General features: G+C 39.0%; 2 protein-coding genes across 10 annotated transcripts in view; one reads left to right on the top strand and one right to left on the bottom strand.

Moving 5' to 3' along the window:
• The window catches only part of Trpm (transient receptor potential cation channel, subfamily M), a 397,144-nt gene that overhangs the window by 81,962 nt on the left and 287,197 nt on the right, over positions 1–27,985 (top strand). For 5 of the 8 annotated variants that reach the window (XM_069332869.1, XM_045737254.2, XM_045737253.2 and 2 more), the window contains exon 1: positions 22,245–22,370. The exons of 2 other annotated variants lie outside the window; for them this stretch is intronic. The gene's annotated coding sequence lies outside the window, so the exon portion shown is untranslated. Of the gene's footprint in view, positions 1–22,244; positions 22,371–27,985 lie in introns of those variants that run through there. One more of the 8 variants, XM_045737252.2, reaches the window with a different exon arrangement.
• Positions 6–19,669, bottom strand: Polr1C (RNA polymerase I and III subunit C). Of its 2 annotated transcripts, XM_045737256.2 has the most exons (8): positions 19,451–19,669; positions 17,528–17,698; positions 14,502–14,634; positions 13,323–13,442; positions 10,712–10,855; positions 5,191–5,346; positions 2,384–2,500; positions 6–483 (listed from the first exon to the last, which is right to left on the bottom strand). In XM_045737256.2, exons 1-8 carry the CDS (start codon positions 19,493–19,495, stop codon positions 356–358), a joined length of 1,014 nt encoding a protein of 337 aa, XP_045593212.1. In that variant the 5' UTR covers positions 19,496–19,669; the 3' UTR covers positions 6–355. The 2 variants fall into 2 exon arrangements, with proteins under 2 accessions (XP_045593212.1, XP_045593213.1); XM_045737257.2 differs by lacking the exon at positions 13,323–13,442 and having other exon boundaries at positions 210–483; positions 19,451–19,633.

Raw genomic sequence — 27,985 nt, 5'->3', positions numbered from 1 at the left:
CAATATGATCCTCATTTATCTTTAATTGCTCATTTACAAGTACAGTACACCTAATGTCTACACTGGCTGCTGGCTTTGGCATTCTTATTCTTGTCACTTCTTATGAGAATTCCAGCCAAATACTAGAATGTGAAAGTAAGAATTCAATAAACAGTACTTAACATTTTCCAATGTAAAACTGCATTGTAACATTCAAGAAACAATTTAAGAGGATCTATTGAAATATATCACCTATTGAACAGACACATATCTGTAAGATATATAAAATGGTGAAGATTTTGATGTCATTGGCATAGTTATTAATGTTTATTTGAATTGTTTGCACTATTCATAAAGATACTGCATCAGTATTTGTTTAGCTTGCTGTGTCACCTTCCAAGTTATCCAATTCAGCTAACAGCAAGCTGCACTTTCCAATCATGATGTTGACAGATTCCTCTAAAATTTCATAGCTCTTCAGTGCACTGTGTGATTCTACATAAACTGAAACAAAAATAAAAAAATCATTAGTGAATATATTAACACATTCGCTGCAGGCGCGCCACAGTGCACCGCAAGGTAGGTGCATGTTGCCCATGAGGGGACAACCACACTCTAATGTTTATACTCATGACAGTTTTCTCACCTCAATTTTCGTGCTAAGTCGTTCATTTTGGTATCAAATTGTTTGCAATAGAATGCTCTAAAGAAATATGTATACAAGGTTAAATAACATTACCAATAAAATAAGACAAAGTACATCATGTAAAAACAAAAACTTTTCATCATCATTTACAGTCATTATTCATTCCCAACATTATTTGTTACACTATATCATTTGTTTTTGTGTTGTTTCGTATTTATAAAGGCAAGAACAAAAAATACCCGAGGTAAAACAACCGGAATAGGCAGACGTTTAAATTTGATGGCCACCCGCCCACTGTGTTGGTGGCCATCCACGCAGTGGTGTAGTGATGGCACGTAGGGTATAGAGAGAACGGGGAGATGTTGGCGTGCATTTTAAAACAAGTTCCATAATAATCAGACAATAAATGAAATTTTTACAAATATTTAAATTTTGGATGGCATTGCCATCCTCCCGCGAACTACTGTACATGCATTGATTTTAAGACAGCAATAACGTTATCCGGCAGTGAAAGTGTTAACCGAGCCTTCACTTTCACAGATGAATCCAAAGTGATATTAGACACATAATTTTATTTTTGCTCAATTATCACATCAAGCACAAAAATGTAGCAGAGGCACTGAATGCATACAAACAAAATAAAGTGTAGGTAACTTTTAGTATGATAACTAAAAGAAATATTTAATTCACATAAATGAGTATGAAAAATTACAGAACTTATTACTTATCCAAACACTCAGTATTGAGTGTAATGAAACTCCTCTTTCTGGAGGAGCCCCAATGCCAGTACAATGTCTGGAGCCAAACCTTGTTAAGGAAAAGACAATGGATGTAAAGTTCCAGCCTCCACACAATACTCGACCAGCCAGGCAAGGAAAAAGACTGATAGTTTGAAATAAGGGCCCAGCCAAGTTTGAACCTGGGACAGAACCAACTGGGACTTCCTCCAGTTAACCAGGAGCCCAAACCCAGCAAACTGGGAAAGAACCAGATCCCTTACCAGCTTACACGCTGACTGACTAGGGGTTCACACCAGCCAGTTGTCAAGGTAGGCCAGCAAATGAACCCCTAACAGATGAGCCCAAACCCAGCAAACTGGGAAAGAACCAGATCCCTTACCAGCTTACACGCTGACTGACTAGGGGTTCACACCAGCCAGTTGTCAAGGTAGGCCAGCAAATGAACCCCTAACAGATGCAGCCAGGCCAAAACAACCCAAACGATCCTGGTAAACACACGGGGTAGGAGCCGGTCGGCCGAGCGGACAGCACGCTGGACTTGTGATCCTGTGGTCCTGGGTTCGATCCCAGGCGCTGGCGAGAAACATTGGGCAGAGTTTCTTTCACCCTATGCCCCTGTTACCTAGCAGTACAATAGGTACCTGGGTGTTAGTCAGCTGTCACGGGCTGCTTCCTGGGGGTGGAGGCCTGGTCGAGGACCGGGCCGCGGGGACACTAAAAAGCCCCGAAATCATCTCAAGATAACCTCAAGATAAGGGTAGGGGAGGCATATTCAAGCTGAAGGGAAGAACCCTGTAATAAGTCTGACCCCCCACAACAGCTAGCCAGTCCCTGAACCTGGAATGTATTGGGACATGTCATTAAGCTGTCCTTCTGGCAAATCCTTTACACACACAACACAATTTGTATTAAATATGGCAGAATTTTTGTAATTCTGACAGCATCTTTATAAATACTACTGTATTATGTTCTGAATATCCTCTGGATTTTTGTCAAAATAAAACATGAACAAACTTACAAATCACATGTTCAGGCTTTCTTGTGAGCTTGACAGCATCTTTGATGCTATCATACTCAAAAACATTTCTAGAGCAGGAATCATTGCGGGCATCATTAACCTTTGCTATTTTTTTCCCTGAAAAATAAATTAAAAAGAGATTAGTAAGAGCAGTAAAATAATTACGCAATTATGTATATAGCACAATATATATAACAATTATGTATATATAGCAATTATGAATATAATTGATAATAATCAATTATATAATATATAGAATATATAATATATAGAATATAGCAATTATGTATATAGCACAAATAAATACTGAACTCCAAGTAATATTTATATTGCTATAAGTAGCAATATAAATTTGTTCAGTCTTTATTATAAAATTGCAGGGAATTAAAATAACTCAATCTTAGCTAAGTGCAGCAATACAGCTGACTCCCAATTAACACTTTAGTATTCTAATGATACTGAAATATATCATCCGTACTCCGACAGTAAAGATTCTGACGACAATAAACTGGTAATGATGTTAATATATATTCAGAACTATCACACATATATATTATAAAAATACGTTTCATACAGCATCTATTAGCAAATTCATTTGCAGACATTGACACTAAATTTATGGTCTTAACTTAAAAAATAACTGAGAAAACAAATAAAAAAACCAGCATTAAATGTAATGAAACACCATTTTCTGGGTGAGTGGCTCCCAGAAGCTATCCGAACTGATATGTGCTATTTTAGCTTAGGGTCGTCAGTCACTGGAGTCCTTATGCCTCCTACCTTGGACCATGAGCCAGAACCTGGCCCCCTCAGAGAGGTGCAGGGAGCAATGGCCTATGAGCACTTTACATTTAAAGTACGTCATAATTGCCAACGACCGGGAAAGGCCCCAGAAAGGTGGGCGAATTTAAACAGACCACTGTCTGGTTGACCTGTGCAATCAACATTCGAAAAGATCAAAATAACTCCCCTAGAAAGAAACCCAACAAGCAACACTTCATGCACCTAGCACTCCCGCTCATTAGTGCTACCCACCCACCCCCCCAAAGGGGGAGCCAGCAGCCCACCATTCAGTTCTTGAACGATGAAAATTGCCGACCGGACGGAGGGAGAGTGTCAGGGAGCCTCCAGGGCTCACCCAGAAAATGGCATTTCATTACATTCAACGCTGGCTTTCTGTGGGGGATCCCTGTCGGCTCCCTGAAGCTATCTATCCAAAAAATAAGTAAAAGGAGGGACTTATCCAGGAGGCTGCAGCACCACAGGGCTAAAGACATGGAAGAGACAGGCAGCAATGACAGGAACAAATCCACAAGGGCCAGGAGCCCTAAAGCCACACACGGCCGGAAAGGAACCGGAACGTGCTCAAGATATCTGGTGGCCCAGACTGTTTGACTTCCAAAACTCCCGCGCCCAAATGTCAACCAAAGACATGTTGCTAAAAACAACCACGAGAGCAGCATATTTCCTAACAGCATGGGTATGAGGGTAGACCACAGGCTGGTTAGACTTCATGACACTGCGGACAACATGAGAGATATGAGCCCTGGAACAGGGAACCAGAGAAACCACAATGAATTCACCAAAGCAAAAACAGTGGTGCAAAAGTAGCAGCGAAGAGCCATCACCAGACAAAGAACATGATGCACCCTACTTTGAACCAATCAAGCATCAATCACCAATGGACCCCTTTAGAAGCCAACCAACCCATTCTTCACAAGAAAAGAAGAAACTGGCTGCAGACAGACAAAACCATCCCCAGGGCTGCAAGAACAAAAAACCCCGGCATCGAAGGAGAGTAGCGATTAGGGAGTACCAACCTAGTGGGTTGTTTGGTAATTAGCCAGGCCATATCTTGGCAATCACTGTTTTTTCCAAGTTGCATACTGAAAAGCTTTTGAGTTTATGCAGTGCATTTTTCAGTCTACATTCAAAGACTGAATTGACCATTTTCTAGTAACTTCATAGCTCCAGTATAACCCAACAAGGACAGTTTTAAATACTGTATGAGCTCACTTATCTGAACTTTATGGGATGGACCCTTGCCAGATATGCAGATAAGTTGAATTCTTACAGCTCATTACATGAGCTCCAGGACTGATCAATCCTTACAAACAATCACTGGTGAAGTGGTTTCAGTACTGTGTCCTGCGGAGGGTGAACCCCTGACTATGCAGGTTTGAGCCATGGTCAGGTCTAGTGATTTATGGCTTGGGGGACTATTCAAGCTCTTTCATATTTAAAATATTGTGTAACGAACTTCACAAAATTGTTACTTGCTTAGCTAAATGAACTATGGGTTCAGTTCCTGAACCTATTATGTACCTCTGTAACACTTTCCACCACCACCCACAGGATGGGCATGGGGTGCATAATAAATGACTAAAATGATAATAATGTAAATGTTTGGATATCCAAAAGACAATTGGATATTTCAGATAAAGTGGTGGATACCCATTATTCCAAAGTGTTGCATTATGGTTTGTTTATCCAATCTATCTTTGATGGTCAGATAATCCAGAGAAATTATACAAATGAGACACAGATTAGGAAAACTGAACATTCGGATAATCAAATCATTAATCGTAAGTGGATTACAGTGAACTTTTTCATCATCTTTCACATACATATAAAATTACATATTTCCAAATATAAAAGTGAAAAATAACTCCATATTTTGAGTAAATTTACAATTTAGTACAAATGTGCTGTTTCAACCTACAGTTACGATATGCACAGATAAACATATTCAAACACTATTTCTTTTTATGGCAAATAAAATATTCATATATTCATAGCTTGCTTACCTCCTGGTGTAGTTACAACATCAATCACTCCCGGAGAAAAGCACTTCTGGAGGAGTTCAGCTTGCTCACCTTCCACCTCCCGAGTCAATTCTATTTCAGGCAACAGGCGATACCAAGCAAGGCCAGGTTGGAACTTGGCATGGTCACTACCAATACCTATTAATATAAAGAGAAAAATTAAGGCATGAATATGACAAATTTAAACAGAACAAAATTCACATTACAAGAATGCTGCATAACTACTGTACTGTGAAATATTGTATAGCATGTTTGAGAGTAGCACAAATCAGGAAAGAAAAGTGGTTGATACATGAAAGCTCTAGTTTGTGAAAACAAGGGCACATTTGGTCAATTCCCTGGCCAGATGGGAATTGATACATCTAGAGGGCTGCATAAAGGAGTGGTTGGGCAGACCCTTGTGATGGATGTTAAATGAGTGTGATTACATATAAAAAAATCAAGAGGTAGAAGAGAATAAAAGTGTCAAGAGCTATAGAGTGTAAAATGTCGAAAACCAAACAATTGAGAAGACTGTACCAAAATGGTTCGAAAATACTGAAGGAATGAATGATAATAGACTGATGGAGGAAATGTGCTGTATTCGAATAAAATGAGGATAAGTGGATATGGTCAAGAAGATGGAGACGACATACATGTGTGTGTGTGAGGACGTGAGGATTGTGTGAAAAACAAACACAAGATAAGGTGAGGGAATAAGAATTGGTAGGAGTGATTTGTAATGTGGGTGTGTATTTATTATATGAGGATAATGTATTATATGTGATAATTCATAAACAACACTTTATTATAAAGCAGTGGGCTGCTGCTGTGGAAGACTGCTGGAGTATGGTGGGGCTTGTTTGTTCATGAATGCATATAGTGTGAACAAATTAATGAAGGGATGAATTATATTTATATTTCGTGGGCCGACTCCTCAAAATGTGTATATGAGAATATGGAACTGGCTACTAAGGTTATATTGTACTGGAAATGCAAGGCTTCCATGACTTCTTTCTACCCACCAGGGAAAAAGACCTCCACCAAGGAAAAAGACCTTATCAAACTATCTTGCCCCTCCAAGGGGCAGAGGAAGCATGTGGTATCAAAGATAAACCCATTACCAAGAAAAACCATTCGAAACAATAATTTTAATTGTTACAAAAATTAATTCCGTTATCAGAATTTTCTGGGGAAAGCTCCTTGTGGCTCCCTGAAGCTACTATGCTGATATAGTACCAAACTATTAGGTGCCATCAGATCGCAAAAGTTCTTATTGGTCTACCGGGGTCCACGAGCCAGAACCTGGCTCCTCTCAAAGAGGTACAAGGAGGAGCCTACAGTATGTAGACTTCTAGGTACAGACAGTACCTGGTCGCCCTCTCTGATCAGTCTGGCTTCGTGCCACCTGTTCTGCTTTGGTGGACTCTTTGTGAGTTGATACAGTTTTCCTTGGTTCCCTGTTCCAGAGCTGGTATTTCTCAGGTTGTCTGCAGTGTCAATAAATTTAGCCAGCCTGTGGTCTACCCTCGTGCCCATGATGTGCACAAATATGCGCGTCTGTCAGCAGTCTTTTGCCAACATGTCTTGCACCGATATTCAGGTGTGGGAGTTCTAGCAGTCGAACAGGAGTCTAGTGGCCTGGTATCTTGTGAATGTTCCCGGTCCTCAGTGACCTTGTGTGGCCATGGATCATGTGTTGCGGCCGTTTGTCTCTTCCTCGTCCTGATACCTGTGATGCTTCTTAGTCCTGATACCTGTAGTGCTTCCTCCTCCCTGGTAAATGCCCTGTTTTTCCTTCTCTGTGGATAGATAACTTTAGGGAGCCACAAGGGGGGGGGGATACCCCCTAGAAAAACTTGTGTTGGATGTACTGAAACGCCAATTTCTGGGTGAGCCCTGGTGGCTCCCTGACACCCTCCCTTTCCCAGGGTGTTGGAGTGGTTTACATCATCATAAGAACTGGGGGTGGAGCAACCGGCTGACCAGGTCTGACTCCCTCCTCCCCTCCAAACGAGGAGGGAAGGTAGGGTGAACTAGTTCACACTAATTTCATGAATTTTCTGTTGTTTGTTTACTTTGTTGGGGGGGAGGATTTATTTTGGCTGTTTTGAGGCTCCAGTATGGTTTTTAACCAAGCAGTGGCCTGTTTTGTTTCACTGACTTTCTGGGTGCCTTTCCTTGGTGACAGCAGATATGAATAAATTTGACATAAAATTGTTCATATTGCCACAGCTTCCTGTGCCCCATTGAGGGGGGGGGGGATGGGCCCAGGTTCTGACTTGTGGTTCCTAGTAGGCCAACAGGAACTCTGCGATCTGATGGCACCTAGTAGTTTGGTACTATATCAGCATAGTAGCTTCAGGGAGCCACCGAGGCTTGCCAAGAAATTAGCATTTCATTACATTCAATGCTGTTTTTTTTTTTCATGCACATTGGGGAAGCAGGTTGTCATATAAAAAGCTTGTGCAGCATAATTAAACTTTTATCCACTGCCACCAGGTGGTTGTTTTTGCAAATTGGTGTCCCAGTGCAGTGAACACCTCATTCTCTTCCCTTACACACCACTGAGTGCATCACTGGGACTTGTGGAGATTTTCTTATCCTAGATTAGTTGACTAAATTTCCTTTGGACTTTGAAGTCCATGTACATGGTGTCCATGCTTAGTTAGAGTATTCACTAGCATATACTGTAAATGTTCATTGTGTTTTTCTCTTGCTACCAGTCTCTTCTTTGGCTCTTGTTTTAGAGGTCATGGCACCTATCAGAGACTATTAAAAACCAGAAATTTTTTCTCTCAGGTTTTCATGGACTTCCTTTGAGTGGACTTGTCTCGAGTTGACAGAACTTCAAGACATCGTTCCTGATGCAAGACATGTTGAGTGGGAGTTTAATTATTGAGTGTGTGGTTGTGCTGTGGTTCTGACTTACGTGAAAAATGGAGCACAGTATCTTTTGCCGGGGTTATTCACTTGAGAATGTTAATTGATCTCTCTCTTATGGCTCGTAATTACTTGTGGATGTGAGGATGTTATCTAAAAGCAACTACCTAATTGTAGTTACAGGATGAGAACTACGCTCATGGTGTCTTTCCAGTATTCTTTGTCATACGACGATTTGAAACTAGTTTTGACATCCACTGCCCTCTCACTTGTTCCTTTTGCAAAAGAGAACTTTTTAATATTTTTCCTTTCATGAAGTTGCACATTTCAAGAAATCCTCTGTCAATTTTTTTTACTCCTGTTACTATTTTGTGAGTAGTGGTCATATTGCCTCCCTTCTATCTTTTAGCTTTGGCATATTTAACACCACTAAGTTCTCCATGAAGCTCTTGTTTTTTAGTTCCAGAAGGCATATAGTAGCATTTCTTTGCATATTTTCCAGTTTACTGTATTGATACGTTTCTTGAGATGGGGCACTGTAACTGTATCTTGAGGTTATCTTGAGACGATTTCGGGGCCTTTTAGTGTCCCCGCGGCCCGGTCCTCGACCAGGCCTCCGCCCCTAGGAAGCAGCCCGTGACAGCTGACTAACACCCAGGTACCTATTTTTACTGCTAGGTAACAGGGGCATAGGGTAAAAGAAACTGCCCATTGTTTCTCGCCGGCGCCTGGGATCGAACCCAGGACCACAGGATCACAAGTCCAGTGTGCTGTCCGCTCAGCCGACCGGCTCCCTGCTGTACAGTACAACCACTGCATATTCAAATTTTGGTCTTACAAAAGTTGCGAACAATTTCTTCAATATTTCAAAGACCATGTATTTAAGTGACTCTCAAGTTAGAAACTGCAGCACATACTCCTTGCACAAAATCCTTTACATAGTCCTCTGGTGACAGTTTTCCATCCAGAACCACCTCTAGATCTTCCTTTGAGATTTTTAATGCCTATTGGCCTATTTTCCTGTTAACTTTAATCTGTCATATTACTTTATACACTTATTTTATCTAAGTCATCTTGAACAGCACAACAATTGTCTAAGTTGCTTATCTTTCCTAGCATCATCAACAAACATGTTCATATAATTCTGTATTCCCTCTGGAAGGTCATTTATGTAGACAATGAACATTATTGGTGCTACAACTAAACCTTGTGGTACTCCATTAGTATCCTCTCTCCAGTCTGATGCACTGCTTCTCATTACCACCCTCATTTATTGTCAGGAGATTGTTCATCCATGTATGCACCTTAAGTGATGAAGAGTGGGTGTTTATTGCTTATATAATTGCTCTCATACCTAGTTGTTGTTTCACTCAAAACTTACTTTAGTGTGGACCAACTAACTTCCCATCCTTCAAGGTTGTTTCTGGCTGTTACTGGCATGGAGGAAATGAGTTCTCTATTTTTTTAGGAGGATTTTGAGATATGTTCCGGAGACATGTGCATGAAGAGTCATAGAAAAATGGCAATGACCACTGAATGCTTATCTCAAGCACGGCAAGGCCCCACCACCTTAAAGAGTCAGAGCCAAACACAGACACACACACACACATACACAGGGATTGTAAAGGCAAGAAACATATGAAATATCAAGGAAGGATGCAAGCAGCAGAGACAGGCTCTTAAATTAAGTGGTAAATCATAGTGGCCCGATCCCCAAGAAAGCTACAAGTAGAACGGTCAGATTTTGAACTTGGTGTGGAAGACATTGCAACTCAACCAGCAAATTAGCAAAGTAAACCTCCCTGACACACTATTAATGAGCCGTCCACACACAACTGACCATTAAGCGAGACTGCCAGGCATGAGAGAATGTTTACATGGTTGCCATACACTGAACCCTGTCACCTGGAGATGAGATGGAGCAAAAAGTTCCATAAAGCACAGAAAATATACATAGGAGGAGCCACCAGATGTGAAAAAACATAGACGGATTTTTACCGACATTAAACTTTCGGCAAACCATATACTGTATATCCCTACCGACAACAGTAAGTAGATATACGGCACAATCATGTATACATTCTGTACTACTTCATCTCCCCCCTCCCCCAAAAAAAAGTAGATATGGGTCTTTGTTGTGACAAAGCCAGTGAAGCCAGTGACAAAAGTCTGGTGCTTCAATTATGGTCTTGAGTGCCAGTTGTAAGCTCTGAGGAACTACCAAGAGGACCTATCCAGAAAACATGAATATCATTAATATATATATATTTTAAACAACATTTTGACCCATTGAGGTAAAGGAGTCCAGCAAAATCCAGCAAATAGAGTAAGTTCCAGCTGAAATATGTTGTACCCCAACTTCATTTAAATGGAAACCATCTTTGGTATATAAATTATGCCTATGTTTTAAAATGTTAATACTACGGTATCTGAAAATGAAGAGACATTGATGATTATTTCAACTTATGTTTTGTTAAACCTCATTCTTTCAGTCACACTGCTGAGAAAAGCTATTGAAATTTGAGCATTACTGTATTTAGTTTTCAGATATAATATCATGATATTTTACCCAGTGTCTTATGTACTAAATATACAACATGCACCTCATGTACTACTGACAAAATGGCAGATTCTCATCTACCTTTAACAGCATATGCTTCCAATTCTATTACATGTCCAGCATTCATTTTGGCTAATAAAATATCTTGATGAAGAGGTTGCATTTTAGCCTCCTTGAAGAAGCCTTGATTACCCAGAGGAACCCACTTCAGGCTTGATGACAACACTGAAAACAAAATAATATTTTAATGTCATGACAAAACATTATTCAGGGATGCACTGCTATTAGCATATGAAAATATATTTTCAATCTTAATAACAAATAAACAACTAAGTTTTGGGCAATGCTGCAGCTTACTGAAGATAACTACACTCCATAGACAATTAAAAAATATATAATTTAACTTTTTAGTTTGTAAAATGTTTATACAGGCATACCTCAGAATAAGAGTTTAATCCGTTCCTGGAGACGCCTCGCCTTCCGAAAACTCGCATTCCGAAGTTAATTTCCCCATAAGAAATAAAGGGAAATGAATTAATCCGTTCCTGACTACCCCAAAAACCCCACATCAAACTAAATTTTTATGCCTAATTTACCTAATTCATCTAAATAAACCTACAAAACTGTGTTCCAGTTATTACTTACCTTGCTGTCGAGTGCTGTAGGCGTATGGAAGATGGTGAGGAGGGGGGAGGAGGAGAGGAATTACTGTTTGGAAGGGGAGTCCCCTTCCATAATCACATCACATAACCCCATGCCTTGTAACACTATGGATACCACTTCTCTTTCTAAATTTTTCAAACCAGCCCCTGCTTGCCTTAAACTCTTTCTTATCTGCATCACTCGTTGCAGGGGTATTCTTTAGAAGGTCTTCGTGCAACACCCTGGCTTTCTCACAAATAATGGCCTCCGAAACACTATCACCCCTCAACTCCTTGTCGTGTATCCAAATTAATAACAACTTTTCCACTTCTTCAAGTATTTGTGGTCTTTGTGCCGTTAATGTTCTTACTCCTTTTGCCACTTTAGCACCCATAATCTTATTTTTCTTCTTAAGTATAGTGCATATTGTTGATGTGGCTTTGTTGTACTGCCTACAAAGTTCAACAACATGTGTACCGTTCTCATGCTTCCGAATGATCTCTTGTTTCTCCTCTATTGTCATCCTCAGATGAGCTTTCTGGCCTTTATCCTTACCACTGGCTTTCTTGGGACCCATGGTGAGATATATAATAACAAATTGTATAGACAAATCACCAAAAATCCAACAAAACACTGAAAATCCGCGAGAAGAATTGATGTGGGGGTAGTCACTGAGCGCGAGACAATAATAAACTGAGGGGCGGAGGGGCGACGAACGCGCTAGGTCGGCTGTACGCGTATCAACAAACTCGCGTCCAAACTCGCCTCCCGAAGTAACCATCGCCTTCCGAGACAAATTTTTGGAGTAAATACACCTCGCCTTCCGAAAACCTCGCATACAGGGACAATCGCATTCCGAGGTACCACTGTACTGTATTCTGAAAGACATTCCACACACAAATATTTAATTCTCTAAATAATGGTTAGGGAAAAAGTGGAAATGTGCATCTGATATCTGAATTTCACTGACAAGAAACCCTACAAGCTGCTAAATAAATACATTACCTTTTAATATGAGTCTACTTCAATTCCTTTATACCTTTATTGGACCCTTATATTATTTGTTCACCATTACTGGACCTTTTTTGTATGTATTCTTAAAATGTTCCCCATAAAAGATATAGCTTACTTCCCACCAGTCAATAAGTTTGTCATATTTCTAGGCATTAATAACTTACAATTAATGTCATGATTGCTCATATGTACACATTTGAGTGCAAGTAGTACTTTATAGCGTAAAGAGTTAAAAGTGCAACTTTTAACACAAGCCTCACTCCAGGTAAACACAATCTTTCTGTTATAATAATGGCACCTCCATCCATCCCAAAAAGGAGTAGAACAAAATCTGTCACACTTCTTTATTTTCTCAGCTCTCAAATATCCATCATTTTCCTCTTACTGTACCACCATTTAATTTTAACTTCCTTATTTTAAACTGTGGAAAAGTGTACTAATGCTCGTACAGTGGTACCTCGGTTAACGAATTTAATCCGTTCCGACACCGAGCTCGTCATGTGAAATGCTTGTCTTGCGAAATAACAAAAACACTGTCGTCAGAGGCATCCGAGAACCAGCGGGAACGCCAGGAAGCACCACATGGTTTTCTCGTTAACTGAGTGGAAGCTCATCAAGCGAGACAAATTTTCCGCGAGTGGCTCGCTCGTTACCCGAAATGCTTGTAATGGGCCTACTCGTCACCCGAGGTTCCTCTGTAGTTCCTTTTTACTCTCTGGTATTAATAATTAACACTAATATCTTTAATAAAGGGGCTCATGTGTAGTTGGATTAGCTATTAGAAGTATTTCTGGGCAACAACAAGTCTTCTCCAATACATGGGGCATAAAGCACATTGGTCTATGTCGTTGTTCCACAACTGAGCACAATCAGTTCAATCCCCAAAGAAGGACAGATGGTTGGGCACTTTGACTTTCATTTAACTCCTCTTTTTCACATTAAAATTTGTCTGGAAATTTAATGAATTTTATTTGGGTACAACAATAAATACACCTATTAGTAAATTAACACCTTGCATAAGTTTGAAGCTTTTCACCTTTTCTGTTGAGATACAAACAGTCAGGGTTGGTCTCATCAAGTGCAGCACTAGGATTCTTTGTACACTGTACTTGAAGTCTATACATAACAGAGTCCTGGGCTCCCCACTCCGTTTCATCTGCATGAATCAACATCAGATTAAGATTAGTCAGTAACCTAGAGTGGAACAGTAATGACATTGGTCAGCTTAATAAAGCAATAAAATATTTAGTTTTTAACTTCAATACATCACACATAAACAGTTCCCCCTAAGTAAAAGAAATCTCAAATATATTTTTTGCACATGCAGTAAATAATTTTGTAAGTATATACTGTACTGAATATTTATAATGTATGATGTTATATGTTCATGGAGTTTATTCCAACACTAACACTTAACTGGTGAAGTATTACTTCACCAGTCGTGTTAACCTAACAAATTATTCACAGCAACTATCCTTACTTCATAATAGGTGTGATGTTCATCAGAGTTGTCAAGGATAAACATGTAAAGTATGTTAAACATCCACCTAGCCTTACATTCTACCACCTCTCATGTTCTATTCACTCTCAATTTTTGCTGCCTTGCTCACACATCACGTCAGTCCATCTTATACAGCTTTCTCTTATTCTATCCCTAAATTCCTCAAATGCACTCTTTACCACACTTTTTATATATAGTTGTTCAGTGTGACCAAATCATCTTTTACACTTTTCTCAATTTTATAATGTGGCTACTTTTACAGTCTGATCCTAAAGAAGTGGTATCAGTCCATGATGAAGATTACCAAACAACTTTGAAAGAGGTCGCACCAGGAAATTAGCCCTGAAATACTGTAAAACTAAAATTGGTATCAAAGTTCGGACACACAAAACAACTAGGCACTACACATTTAAATGAACAATAAAACAAACCTGGAGAGGGTTTCGGGAGCTAAGTTATCACAACTTAGTTACACAACTAAGTTATCACAACTCAGGCCAAGTTATCACAAGTCGAGCCTGGCCTGAGGCCAAGCTCGACTTGTGATAACTTAGTCCAACAGGCTGTTGGACCTGTGATAACTTGGTCCTTGTGATAACTTGGTCCAACAGGCTGTTGCTTGAAGCAGTCCACAGGATATGCTTAGGGAAGGCAAGCACATTTCATGCTTAAAACCATAATTTGGCAAATAAATAAAAACCGCGATACACTTACCTTTATTTCTAAATTCAAAATATCGAGGATCAACTTTCAGAGGAACCAAGCCAAGTCTATGAGCTAAAACTTCATCTTGAACAATGCTGGTATTATTGTACATATATACCTTTTCTATTGCCATTGTTGGTACCTGAAAGCATTAATTTAACAATTAACATCAACAGTTTTCTTTGGAATTAAACATTATATGTTTGACCTAACATACTGCCAAACAATTATGGAATATTCAACTGTTAAATTTTAAAATAATAAAAACAATATTTGGTTACTTCAGAAAGTTACATCACTGTATCCTTGCACAGGATCTTACACAGTCAAGACAATGTCTTACACAGTCAAGACAATATCTTACACATTCATGCAGAACAACATAGTGACAACAGTATTCCAAGGAATTTTCAGTCTTTCTCGGAAGTCATACTTTCCTACTTTCCCCGATTGCTCTCTCAGTTCGGAGAAAGAATGCAAAGCCCACACTATTATTATATCCACAGTCTTCTTTAGCTTCATTTAGAAAATAAGTTTTATCATTGTGTACAGGGTCTAGTCGATTGTTTCCTTGTGCATGTATGCCTCTGTGTGTGTGTGTGTGTGTAATTACCTAAGTGTACTTACCTAAGTGTAGTTACAGGATGAGAGCTACACTCGTGGTGTCCCATCTTCCCAGCACTCTGTCATATAATGCTTTGAAACTACTGACGGTCTTGACCTCCACCACCTTCTCACCTAACTTGTTCCAACCGTCTACCACTGTTTGCAAAAGAAAACTTTCTAATATTTTTCTGCCACCTTTGTTTCCATAGCTTGAATCTGTGACTTCTTGTTCTTAAGTTGCTGGTTTCATGAATTCTCTTTGTCAATTTGGTCGATTCTTGTTATTGTTTTGCAAGTGGTGATCATATCACCTCTTTTTCTTCTATCTTCTAGACTTTGGTATATTTAACGCCTCTAGCCTCTCTTCGTAACTCTTGTTTTCAGCTCCAGAAGACATTTTGTAGCATGCCTTTGCACTTTTACAGTTCATTGGTGTGCTTCTTGAGATATGGGCACCATACAACTGCTGTATATTCCAATTTTGGTCTAAAAATATTAATGAACAGTTTCTTTAGTATTTCACCAACCATGTAATTAAAAGGGATTCTGAAGTTGGAAAGTAATGCATATGCACTTTGCACAATGTTCTTTGTGTGTTCCTCTGGTGACAGCCTACTGTCCAAAACCACCCCTAGAGCTCGTCCTTTGTTAGATTTCTTTAATTCCTTTCCACATAATCTGTAAGTTGTGTGTGGTCTATTTTCTCCGATTCCACATTCCATAACATGGCATTCATTCACATTGAATTACATTTTCCCCATCGCGCTCCAAACACTTATTTTATCTAGATCAATTTGAAGGGCATGACAATCGTCTGCATCGCCTATCTTTCCCAGTGTCTTAGCATCATTCGCAAACATGTTCATATACAGTACTGAGGTATGGTGACAACAAGAAACATAAACGAAACACGGGGTACAGGAAACAATCAGACCTACTCATTGAATGAAACAACATGTAAAATACCTGGGAATTATGATATCTGAGGACCTGACATTTAGTGAACTTAACCAAGCAAATATAGCGGCTCCCAGGAAAATGATAGGATAGATTATGAAAACGTTCAAATCCAGGGACCTCACAGCAATACTGATACTATTTAAATCACTGGTGCTGTCCCATCTTAAATATTGCTCGTTACTCACTTCGCCTTTCAGAGCAGGAGATATCTGAATTAGAGGGAATACAGAGAACATATACGGCACCCATAGAAACAATAAAACATCTAAATTATTGAGACTGTCTCAAAGTTCTCAAAATGTACTCTCTGAAAAGGAAATGAGAAAGGTATTAAATAATATATACATGGAAGATTCTGGAGGACCAGGTTCTAGATTTGCACAGTAGAATAACAACATACTAGAGCGAAAGGTATGGAAGGAAATGCCGAATAGAACCAATGAGGAGTAGAGGTGCCATAGGCACAATCAGAGAGTACTGTCTTAGCATCAGGGGTCCATGGTTGTTCAACACCCTACCAGCAAGTATTAGAAATACAGTATTGCCAGACTGAAGGTGAATGTATTCAAGAGGCTCTTGGACAGGTTCTTGCAAGAGGTGCCGGACCAACAGGCTGTAGTGGATATGTGAGCCTGTGGGCCCACATATCCAAACATCCAACAACAAACAGCAGCAGCTCCAAACAACAGCCTGTTAGACCAGGTTATCATAAGTCGAGCTTAGCCTCAGGCTGTGCTCGGGAAGTAGAACTACTGAAACCATCTCCAGGTATATCCAGAATATTTATAGTCAGTGACAATGAAATAGTTAAACATGACATGAAACAAAAACATAAAGCATGGATAAATTTCCTACACTGGAACAAATCTCAAAGGAAAAAGTAGACAAAACTTCATCATATTAGCCACTACAGAGCCTAGGTGTAGTGACATTAGACACTAGGCATAAAGTGAGATGGCCATCTGCTACACTGTATATACTATTGTTATGAAAGGTGCTTACCACTTAGCTGTGGTAGCATATTGTAATGCAAATTGGCATTCTGTGTGTTTAATAATTAGCCTTTGTAGTGGGTGTCAAGGGTATGGGTCACTTTTGTTTGCCACAACAGGCTGGTCCCTTAGTGATAACCTTGAATTGTACATGCAACTTTCTCTCTTCTCCATAATCTTATATGACACAGCTATTTACAATGATACTTGTTAACAAGGGGCCAAACGATGGTAGATCATAACAGGGCTGGTTCAGAGAGCTTCTGAGTAGCTGGCCTTGGCTCAAAAATTTTATAAGCTTTATTCTGCTTCAAAGATACTATCTCCCCATAATATACACAAACCATGCTCGTGTTTGTACGAGCACCACTTCCACGACAGAAGTAATATTCCTACCTCCACTACAGTATTACAACATTTCTATTAAATATTAGCATTATTAAAACAAAATCATAAGTCAAATTAATGGGAACTTACCTCTGCAAGAATAATTCTTCTAATGGCATTTACAAGAGATATGTGAAAGCCAATGAAGTCAATCTCCATTTCAAGGGAATTCATTTTTATTATTTCCACTTTGCCCCCCACAGGGCCAGTCTTGCCCTTGTTTTTCTTTCTCTTTGTGGATAAATTTGGGCTATCATTTTCCTGTGTGCAGAAGTAATGATATTAAACAAGGCACAAATAAAATAATACATTAGTTCATTTATTATGAACCTCCAACCTATGCTGTTGGCAGTAGTGAAAACAAGTTACAGAGGCACATAAAGGAATAGTTATACCTTTCCAAATACAGTATTAAAAATGACAAATTATACAGGTAAACTCTTAATAAAATAAAATAAAATAACAATAGTATTGTGTGCACCCTGACAATGTAGTGACATCACCACCCACCACTATGTGGTGCAAACAGCTAATGTATTTCCTCTGTCACAGGGGGTTAAGGGATAGGGCTGGGACCCCCATCTCTTCTGCAATATGCAGATGTGAGAAGGCCATAATTAAGGTATACACCTGGTCACATTATTCACCCTCTCTCTAGCTCATCTATCAGCATTACCAATATCTTGCTTTACTACAGGAGACTGCAGTCTTGATTCCTTACCACTACATCAGCTAGCAGTCCCAATTTCAAGGTGAACTAGGGTTGACTCTGGTGTTCTACATTGGCTAACTAGTACCAATAACAACAATATAACAACGTTATTGTTACACCCGTTTTGTGTTGCGTTCCTTGTTCGGTTATCCTTACGGATCAATAAAGCGGCGACCCCAGAGTTGAATTCGTGTTCAGGCTTAAGTTTCCTGTTGTCGGAGACAGGAAGCATGTACTTATTTCTCTGGATGACTTTATGCATTTTAGTTGGGGCCGAGTTTTGGTTTTGCTACCTGGTGTTCTCTGTGTGGGGCGAGGCCGGTGCTTGTCACCCTGCGGGACTCCTGGGACTCCCAATCATCTGCCTGACTGTGCGTTTATTTGCCGTATGGCATATTAGTTTCTAGTGACTGGCGTCATTCGTTTCGCGTTTTGGCTTGGCATTCCACCTTTCCAGGCTTCGCGATTAACCCATCACGGGTACGCCGGGGTGCATCCGATCCCACGATCGTCGTCACCCCTAAAACAACAACAACAACATTTCTCATTATGGTCCTTTAGGCCAGGAAATGACCTTCCGAAGATGCAGCCCGCAACAATTGCCTAACACGTGGGTACTTATTATCACTACATGAACAAAAGGCATCAAGTAAAAGGAAGTGTGCTCAACTGTCTGTCCTACAATGGGAATCGAGTCCGGAACTCTGCCGTTGTGACCCGATTTATATGGACCACTGTATTACAGGACCCAGTTACCAGACATGCAGGCTGCAAACAAAAATGACCGAAACGCTTTGCCCGAAAAGCTTTGTGTTTAGTGGCTTTAGGCATTGTATGTACTAGCTCTATCTATAAATTCATCAATATTTGTATCACACCCTATATGTATGTACTTTACCTGAATAAACATTTGAATTTGAATTTGAAAATAGGTTTGGGAAATAATCATTTAGCAGTAGTTTGCAGCATTTAATGTTGTTGTGACAAATTTCATTTTCATTGTGGAGAATTTCAATGGTGCCACCAATTACATGGATATGTTGTAAATTTTTGTCCCATTTTAGAACAGTATGTAATGGTATAGATTGTAGTTTTGAAGTTGCTGCTGTTTCCCAACTAGCTGTGTCGTTATTAGTTATTGCCTGGAATTGAACATACAACTTAAATGGAACCTTTGACAAACCGCAGACTTCCTGCCATCGTCGAAACCGTTAGACAGAAATCCTCGGGTAAATTCAGGTAAATAAAGTTATCATATCTGTGTAGGGTAACTAAAAAGAGAGCAATTTCTTTTAACTCACATAAACCAATTGGAATTCCTGCATAGTTATTCTCGCACTCTCCATTGTAAAACCGTTTTCCTTCTTCAGTTTGCTCTGCGCTGATGATGTGAGCAGTGCTCGTCGTACTCGTCCTTACTATAATTCCCACAAACACACGCACATGTGCAGCATGAATGGCAGCCCGGCCAGCTGACTCCCCGCTCCCCTCAACATCGTACTCTGTGGAGCAACTGTTGTACTGTAAACAAAATGTTGACGCTACTGTTTTTTTATTTACAATGTAATTCTTCATATAGAATAAATGAACTAAACTAAACATATAGAATAGGGTAGCAGCACATATATGTGTATACCTAAACTTGTTAATATATACAAAAGATGCTGTACCATGCTGAAATTTACTAAATAACCGTTGAATATATGTAATATAAATGCATGTAAGTTAACTTCAGATTAGTTTCGGATATTAAATTGCTTGTTTTACTTTATATATCACAATATCAGCGACATGGATTTGCCTACACCTTATTACAGGTATAAATAGGTATGATATGTTTAGAACCGAGAATTACATGTACAGGCAGCATAAAACATCTACTTGTGTAACATTGTAATTCATTTATTTATTTATATACAAGAAGGTACATTGGGGGTTAACAGAGAACATAGAAATTAAGTTGAATTTACATTCTTGTAAAGCCACTAGCATGCATAGCGTTTCGGGCAAAGACCATTGTTAATATTAGGCTGGGATATCGATATCCACGGCAGGTGGCTGCAAGTAATGAATCCCCCAATGGTGAAGATTCCAGTTGTAAACTATGTGAACAAGAGCTGAGACATAATCGCCAACAATACATCTGTGATTGCGCTGTTATCAATGATTTCAGACCAAATGAGATGAGGTACTTTGAGCTCTGTAACCACTTCATACACGCACAAATATTGGAAGATATTATTGTGCTCTACCCAGAGTTTGCTAGAGCAGGCCAATAGATCAGCCTTGTATTTAATGTTCTCTCCAGATTCCATATATGACTAACCATATGGGAGATTGGAATGTTATATGATGACCCTTATAGGTAGTTTTATATCTACAGTGTGTAATCGTTCATAATTAATTTAATTCATTGTGCCGAGGGGACAGGCAGCCACTGGCTGCCTGTCAATACAATATAGAATATAGAATAGCAGCACATTAATTGCTGTGTATTTACCTGAATTTACCTGAGGGCCACTAATACTAGTGGCCTCGCTGAGGACAAGAAGCTGGCGGCTTATCAAAGGTCCCCCATTTGTCCTGATGATCTTTATCAGTTGAATTTTAAAACCCAGCATAAAGTAAAAAAAAACAGCGTATTAAAGAAGATGCTATACCATGTTGAGATTTATTCAATAATCGTTGAATATATGTAATATAAATGCATAACTTCAGATTAGTTTCGGTTATTAAATTGTTTGTTTTACTTTATATATTACAATATCAACATTTACATTTTGGCATTTACGACTTCGGCGGGTAGGCAGTTCCTAGGTGATTAAGGTATGGGTATACATAAGCTTGTTAAAAAAAATATTATAGCTGGTAAATTAAAAAAATGCAAGTATAAAGCTTGCATAGCTTATAATAGTATATAATGCGTAATAATATAATGGTTTCCAATAATGATTTAATTCAATGTTATTGTTTTGATTCGTAAATTTTGATCCCGGTTGCGTGGGGTAAACATCGTACTTTAGTACCTTGACTTTTGTATATAAACATTAGCCGGAGATGGACTTTGCAAATATTTTTATTTCGACCATGTATCATGTTCTATGTGTGTTTGTCATTATTAACCTGTTTGTAGATAATTAACAACACGAAGTAATTGATTAATATTGTTTTGTTATACTTTTACTTCATTGCTAACTTATCGATCCTTGGTCACAGAATTTCCAATGCTTTTAGTTTGTCAAAATGTTTCCTCCTTTTGCCAAATCTATACCATATAAAAGATACACATTTCATACATGATAAGGATAGCATACGTTGAAAAGGGGTTGACAAATATACTCGACACACCTATTGAAACGATCTGTTTTTTTTTGTTTATTATTGTAGAAAAATTATAAATGTCACTAAATTAAAATAATGTAAATACGCAAACTATATTATTGCATTTTTAGTGTTATAAGTATTAGAAGCAGTACCATGATTCAGCGTTTATAGCTCCTATGAAAATCGTAAAGTTATTATTTAGTTAAAGTTAATTCATTTTTGTATTGAGGCAGGTATTTTCTCCCCTGATTCCATGTATGACTTATCATCCTGTAATATGGGAATATTAGATGAACTTATAGCTAGGTTTTGATCTACACTGTGTAGTCTTTCATATAGAATAGAATTGCTGAGTATACCTAAGCTTGATAATAATAATGAAACCAAAAAAGGCTTAAAGAGAATTGGTTTGAAAATGAATAAAATCCATAGAAGAGAAACTATACATATATACAATATATATATATATATATATATATATATATATATATATATATATATATATATATATATATATATATATATATATATATATATATATATATATATATATATATATAACTCAGTATAGGCCATGAGTACGACCTATACCAGCCATACGTAAACAAAAATAAGTCACTTAGAAATTATACAATGAAACCTTCACCAAATTACATCAATATAACCTGAGAGAAGTCTAGAAAATTGTATTGTATGCTGGGGTCGATAAGTTTGCTAAATATAGCAGAGGAGAGTGTGTGAGGTGGCAACACTGGGAGCTCGGGCCCGACCAGTCTGAGTGGGACCGTCAGGGAGGGAGGTGTAGTGCGTGTCCGGCTTCTTCCTCGGTGACATATTGCTCTCTCTAAATTACTTCTCGCAATCTTTTGGTGCTCCCTGGCATTTATTCAAGTAATGGTGAGTACATCTGATTGTTTTCAAATTACCATTTTTTTTAATGATTTGTATTGACCGGTGGAAATGTCTGAGGCAGGTCCTCCACATTTTACATGCCTTTGCGATATAGATTATTATAATATGAGTCACTATAGATTTTTTCTCGTTATGCTTTTAGCTGTTTATATGAAGAACGATTCTCGGTAGTACAGTTGGGTTCGTTCTCGACTCACAGTCGGGAATCCCGGACGGAACAAAAATGGTTGGACACGTTTCCAATCACCAAATGTCTCTCCTTTCACCTAGCAGTAAATTGGGACAAAATAAATTATAATTTGTATTGCTTAGCGCCTCTCTCTCTCTATTTGTATAATCATAGCTACCTCTATCTATTTCTATATTCATATCTATCGCTATCTATTTCTATATTCATATCTACCTCTCTGTCTCTCTATATCAATGACTCCATCTCTATATATCTATTCCTATCTAAACATAATATTTTCTATATTCCCCTCTCTCTAAAATGACAAGATGAAGTTAATATAAAATCTAGTTATCGACCAAACGTACTCCAGGGATCTGCCATGTAAGTGTGGGTGTTATGCGCGGATGAAGGTGCTAGCTGTATAAAAGAATATTTGTCCAGAGTGGGAGACCAGACGCTCGGGGCTAGCCTCACCCAATGTTCCATGATGATACATGGGGGGGGGGGGTTATCACAGGCTCCCCGTGATTTTCACTGTGAAATCTGGGATTTGCTTTTCCGTAGAGGTTTTAACGTTTTTTTTAACACTTAATAATAAGATGGGGATATCTAGTTCTTGACACACTGTACTCCCCTTCATATAGTCTTGGGGAGATAGATAAATGCAGATGTACGTACCTAAATGTGTAATAATTAAGTTAATAATATTACATTTTCTGAGGCAGAAAGGGAAGGAAGGAGGAAAGGATAGGGGAGAAAGGTGGAGAGGAAAGGATAAGGGAAAAGGGAGAGAGGAAAGGATAGGGGGAAAGGAGGGGTGAGACCCGGGCACAACCGGATATCCCATCTAGTTTAGTATAAATCTGTTTTCATGTTCCTCTTCAATTAACATGTGCCCCTCAATAAGTAATTTAATATAGGATTAGCCAAATTTGTTAATCATACTTCATACGAAATTAGTCTTCATTGCAGTTTTGGTTCATTGGTTTTGTATGGAAACATTTGGCCTAGGTATTTTGACCCTAGATTTTGAGGAAGCCATAAACAGTATGCCTATGCACTCTGCACCGAGCCCTGATTCTTGGAACTCCATATTCATCAAGAACTGTAAAAAAAAAACACTATCACAGGCCCTTCACATTCTTTGGAAACAAAGCCTAGATACTGGCGTTATCCCTGACATACTAAAAATAGCAGAGATATCACCATTCCATAAAGGAGGAAATAAGGAAGAATAAAAAAATTACAGACCGATTGCACTAACATCGCACACCATAAAAATCTTTGAGAGAGTGCTAAGAAGTAAGATCACAAAATACATGGAATCACAGCATCTCCATAACCCCGGACAACATGGTTTCAGAACAGGGCGCTCTTGCCTGTCGCAGTTGCTGGACTACTATGACATGGCATTAGATGCCATGAAAGACAAACAAAACGCTGATGTAATTTACACAGATTTCACAAAAGCCTTTGACAAATGTGATCATGGTGTTATTGCACATAAAATGTGTTCAAAAGGAATTACCGGAAAAATAGGCAGATGGATCTATAATTTCCTGACTAACAGAACCCAATGTGTAATAGTCAACAAAGTAAAATCCAGCCCATCAACCGTGAAGAGCTCAGTCCCCCAGGGTACTGTGCTTGCTCCAGTACTTTTTCTCATCCTCATATCGGATATAGACAAGGACACAATCTATAGTACTGTATCATCCTTTGCAGATGATACTAGGATTTCCATGAGAGTAGACAACATAGAGGACACGGCAAACCTCCAATCAGATGTAAATCAGGTCTTTCTATGGGCTACAGAAAATAATATGGTGTTTAACGAAGATAAGTTCCAGCTCATGCGCTATGGAAAAAATGAAAATATAAAAACGGAAACCACGTACAAAACGCAGTCAAATCATAGAACGAAAAGGCAATGTAAAGGATTTGGGTGTACTCATGTCGGAAGACCTTACCTTCAAAGAACATAAAAGTAGCCGTCACAACTGCAAGAAAAATGACAGGTTGGATAACAAGAACCTTTCACACTAGAGATGCTATACCGATGATGATACTTTTCAAGACGCTAGTGCTCTCTAGAGTGGAGTACTGCTGCACAATGACAGCCCCTTTCAAAGCTGGAGAAATTGCTGACTTGGAGAGCGTACAGAGATCCTTTACTGCTAGAATCCACTCAGTAAAACATCTAAACTACTGGGACCGACTAAAGAGCCTAAATCTCTATTCTCTTGAGTGCAGGCGGGAAAGATACATAATAATCTATATGTGGAAAATATTAGAGGGGCTGGTCCCAAACCTGCGCGGGGACGCTAAGCCCCGGAAATACTCCAAGGTAGGTAGAGGGCAGCCTTATATGCTCGTCTCCGAAGTTAGATATAGATACATATAGGCTTACATACTTAAAATGAAGAGGTTAGTCAAATTGCGTGTATCTTCTCACTCGACAGTCAACCTGTCATTAGGCCAGGCTTGTTAAAACAGCGGCTTCCCCCCAAGACATTCGTCAGTGTAAAGTAAAATGACACATCTTACACAGCGTATTAATAAATAAATTTCTCGTATATAAATTAATGTTATTTTATATTAAAGTACTATGTACAGTTAGGCGTAAATTAGATGCTTAAGTTGTTATCGATAACCCGTCCTCAGACCAAGTTCATTCCATCCAGCGGTCGACCCCAAAGCGGTCGACTCGTCAATTTTAACATGCTGTTCATTCAAAATAGGAATTTTCTCAAATATAAATTAATATTGTTATATATTAGCATTCTGTGCATATTTAGGCATTAGTTAGGTGTTTAGGTTCTGTTGACGATTATTTGTATTTGTAGTACGTGGATGAAGCATTGACCTTGCTTTGTACCAGCGTTGTGGTTCAAACAAAAGTCGTCAGAGAAGCACTTGTTCGAGAAAGGTTCGAACGTCATCGGTTGTGAGTCGTGTGTAACCCGTTTTTCATTCATAAACAGGGGGGGGTGGGTTGGCGGGTGCATGGCTTGTCCTTTGTTTATGAGGATGGGTTGGTTATCGATTATATGTATTTATAGTACGTGGGTGAAGCATTTACAGCATTGTGGTTCGAACAAAGTCGTCAGCGAAGCACTGTTCGAACGTTATCAGTTTCGAGTCATGTGTAAATTTGACTTGTGTGATGAGGCATGTGTTTTTATAGAGGGAAAAAATTACTGCATATACTTTGTATTTCTATCATGTTGGTGTTAATTGTTTCTTTGGCAATGAAATATATTCTTGAAGGACATCATGCTTTGTTACATTAGAACATAAGGATCTTATTATGCTTTCACATGCATTACTCATTTCTTCCCACTTTTTTGAGGTGAGAGGATTAATTCATTAGCTCCCTCGCCTCTCATTAGTCTAATCGCCGAAGCTTCATTTATCCCTGAAATTCTATCCCCAATACTATGTATGTTCAATCATATCATCATTATCTCAGTAATAGTATTTCTTGGGCCATGTGAATAATCTGGTGATTACATACAGAAATCACAATAGCGTGATGCATCAAATGAACAAATCCAAATGACTAAGACAGCGTCTGAGATCCTCTTAGACGTAGGTTCGAACCATCGTCACGGCCCTTGTGGATTTGTTCATCTGGTGATTATTCTCCTGGCTTCAATTTGTACCTTCTCCAACTAGTTTAATAATATGCCTTTACCAAAACAAGACATGGCAGAGGCAGCATAATCAATGAGATATCTCACAGTATGCCATGTGATTACCATTGGAATGTGAAATTTTATGTAAAATATGATTAATAATTGTGTAGTGTATGGCTTTGTGAGCCCCTTGAGGGACCTTATTTTGACGAGGGTAGAAATAGCCTAAGCTACTCTATCCTATTGAGATGTATTTCCTTTTCTCAATGAACTTACTTGAACTTGAGCAAATCAACTCCCTTATTGCCAATATAATTTTTGAGGTGTTGAAACTAGGCTTCAGAGGTTGTGCTTATGACAAACTAGTCACATAAACTGAGATGAAAATTGTGTCTGGCTTTATAATATCAAGGACAGATACACAAATGTTCTTCACACACAATATCAGTCTAACTTATCTATTAATTCTCATCATCTCAACTCATCTATAAGTGGTGTACTGGTGGCCCATCACTACATACTGGCACTTTCCACCAAACACTTAAGTTCTATCATTTCAGGAGGATGAGTTGCTTTCACAGACATTACCCGGGATGAAGTATTAATGACAGTTAAGGTTGGGAAATCTATCGCCCCCTTGGGAGGATTACCTTATCTTGAGGTTACTTTTTCTTTCGAAGTTCAAGTTTGTTTATTGAGACAAGAAAATACATCTCAAAGGGATAGAGTAGCTTAAGCTATTTCTACCCCCCCCCCTGCTTTCGATGGTTCCGAGGATCGACGTGCCCAGGGGCCCGGTCTCTGACCAAGCCTCCTGGGGTTGGTGGTCCTGTCAACCAGGCTGTTGGACGCTGCTGTGATTTGTACACATTACATTATAAAAACATAAATAATCAATCATTGGGTTTCTTAGCATTAGTAGCCCAAATTAGCCCAACTTATTTTTAAATTGGCCCTAAACGTCGCAAGTAGCAAGATTAAACATTTAGGAGCGCCGGGCTTTCAAAATTAGCCCAATTCGCTACTTTTAGTAGCGAATTGGGAACACTGGGAACACTGGTTCACTTCTGATCCCGGTTGGGATAAAAATGGTTGGGCACATTTCCTTTTATCCTCTAGGCCTCGATTGATTGATTGATGAAGATTAAGCCACCCAAAAGGTGGCACGGGCATGAATAGCCCCGTAAGTGGTGGCCCTTTGGAGCCATTACCAGTATCAAGAGCTGATACTGGATATCTGTGGAGGTGCAACTGCACCCTGCGTGACGGGAGATGTCTCCCGTGCTCTAGGCCTCGGTTCGCCTTGCAATATATAGGTACCTGGGAGTTCAGATGCAGAAGTTCAAAACCGCGAAAAAATGCAGACAAGATTTATTGTCAAATCCACAAGGGCCGTGACGAGGATTCGAACCTGCGTCCGGGAGCATCCCAGATGCTCATCAGACGCAGGTTCGAATCCTCGTCACGGCCCTTGTGGATTTGTTCATATGATGCATCATGTTAGTGTGATCTCTGTGTAAAGATTTATTGTCGTTCATAATGAAATGTAAAGTGTTTGGGCACAATAAAGTGACTTGTCACAATCTACACGTCATTAGAGCATCACATCTTTGGGTGGACTTACGGGACGTGTATGGATCATAACTAACGTTACATGAAATTGTTTATCACGTTCTTTATTTTTAAAACTTATCATTTTCTTCAGAATCCGATTTTAAGTTTCGGAGCCAAAGTTTAGAGTCAACTGTGTCAATGCACATTTAAGATAAACAACAATATAGTACTTCTGT

This window comes from Procambarus clarkii, chromosome 28 (genome assembly GCF_040958095.1).
Source record: "Procambarus clarkii isolate CNS0578487 chromosome 28, FALCON_Pclarkii_2.0, whole genome shotgun sequence".
NCBI classification, from domain to species: domain Eukaryota; kingdom Metazoa; phylum Arthropoda; class Malacostraca; order Decapoda; family Cambaridae; genus Procambarus; species Procambarus clarkii.
This window is presented reverse-complemented; position numbering and strand designations above follow the sequence as displayed.

Bases quoted from the DNA above. Each gene is read 5' to 3' on its own strand.
- Polr1C (XM_045737256.2), bottom strand. From the start codon at position 19,495: ATGGAGAGTGCGAGAATAACTATGCAGGAATTCCAATTGGTTTAT. The intron at 13,443-14,501 runs GTAAGTGTATCG...TGATTCATGCAG, and splicing joins TTTTGAATTTAGAAATAAAG to ATGAAACGGAGTGGGGAGCC. The intron at 10,856-13,322 runs GTGAAAAGCTTC...TTTTGTTTTCAG, and splicing joins TTTGTATCTCAACAGAAAAG to TGTTGTCATCAAGCCTGAAG.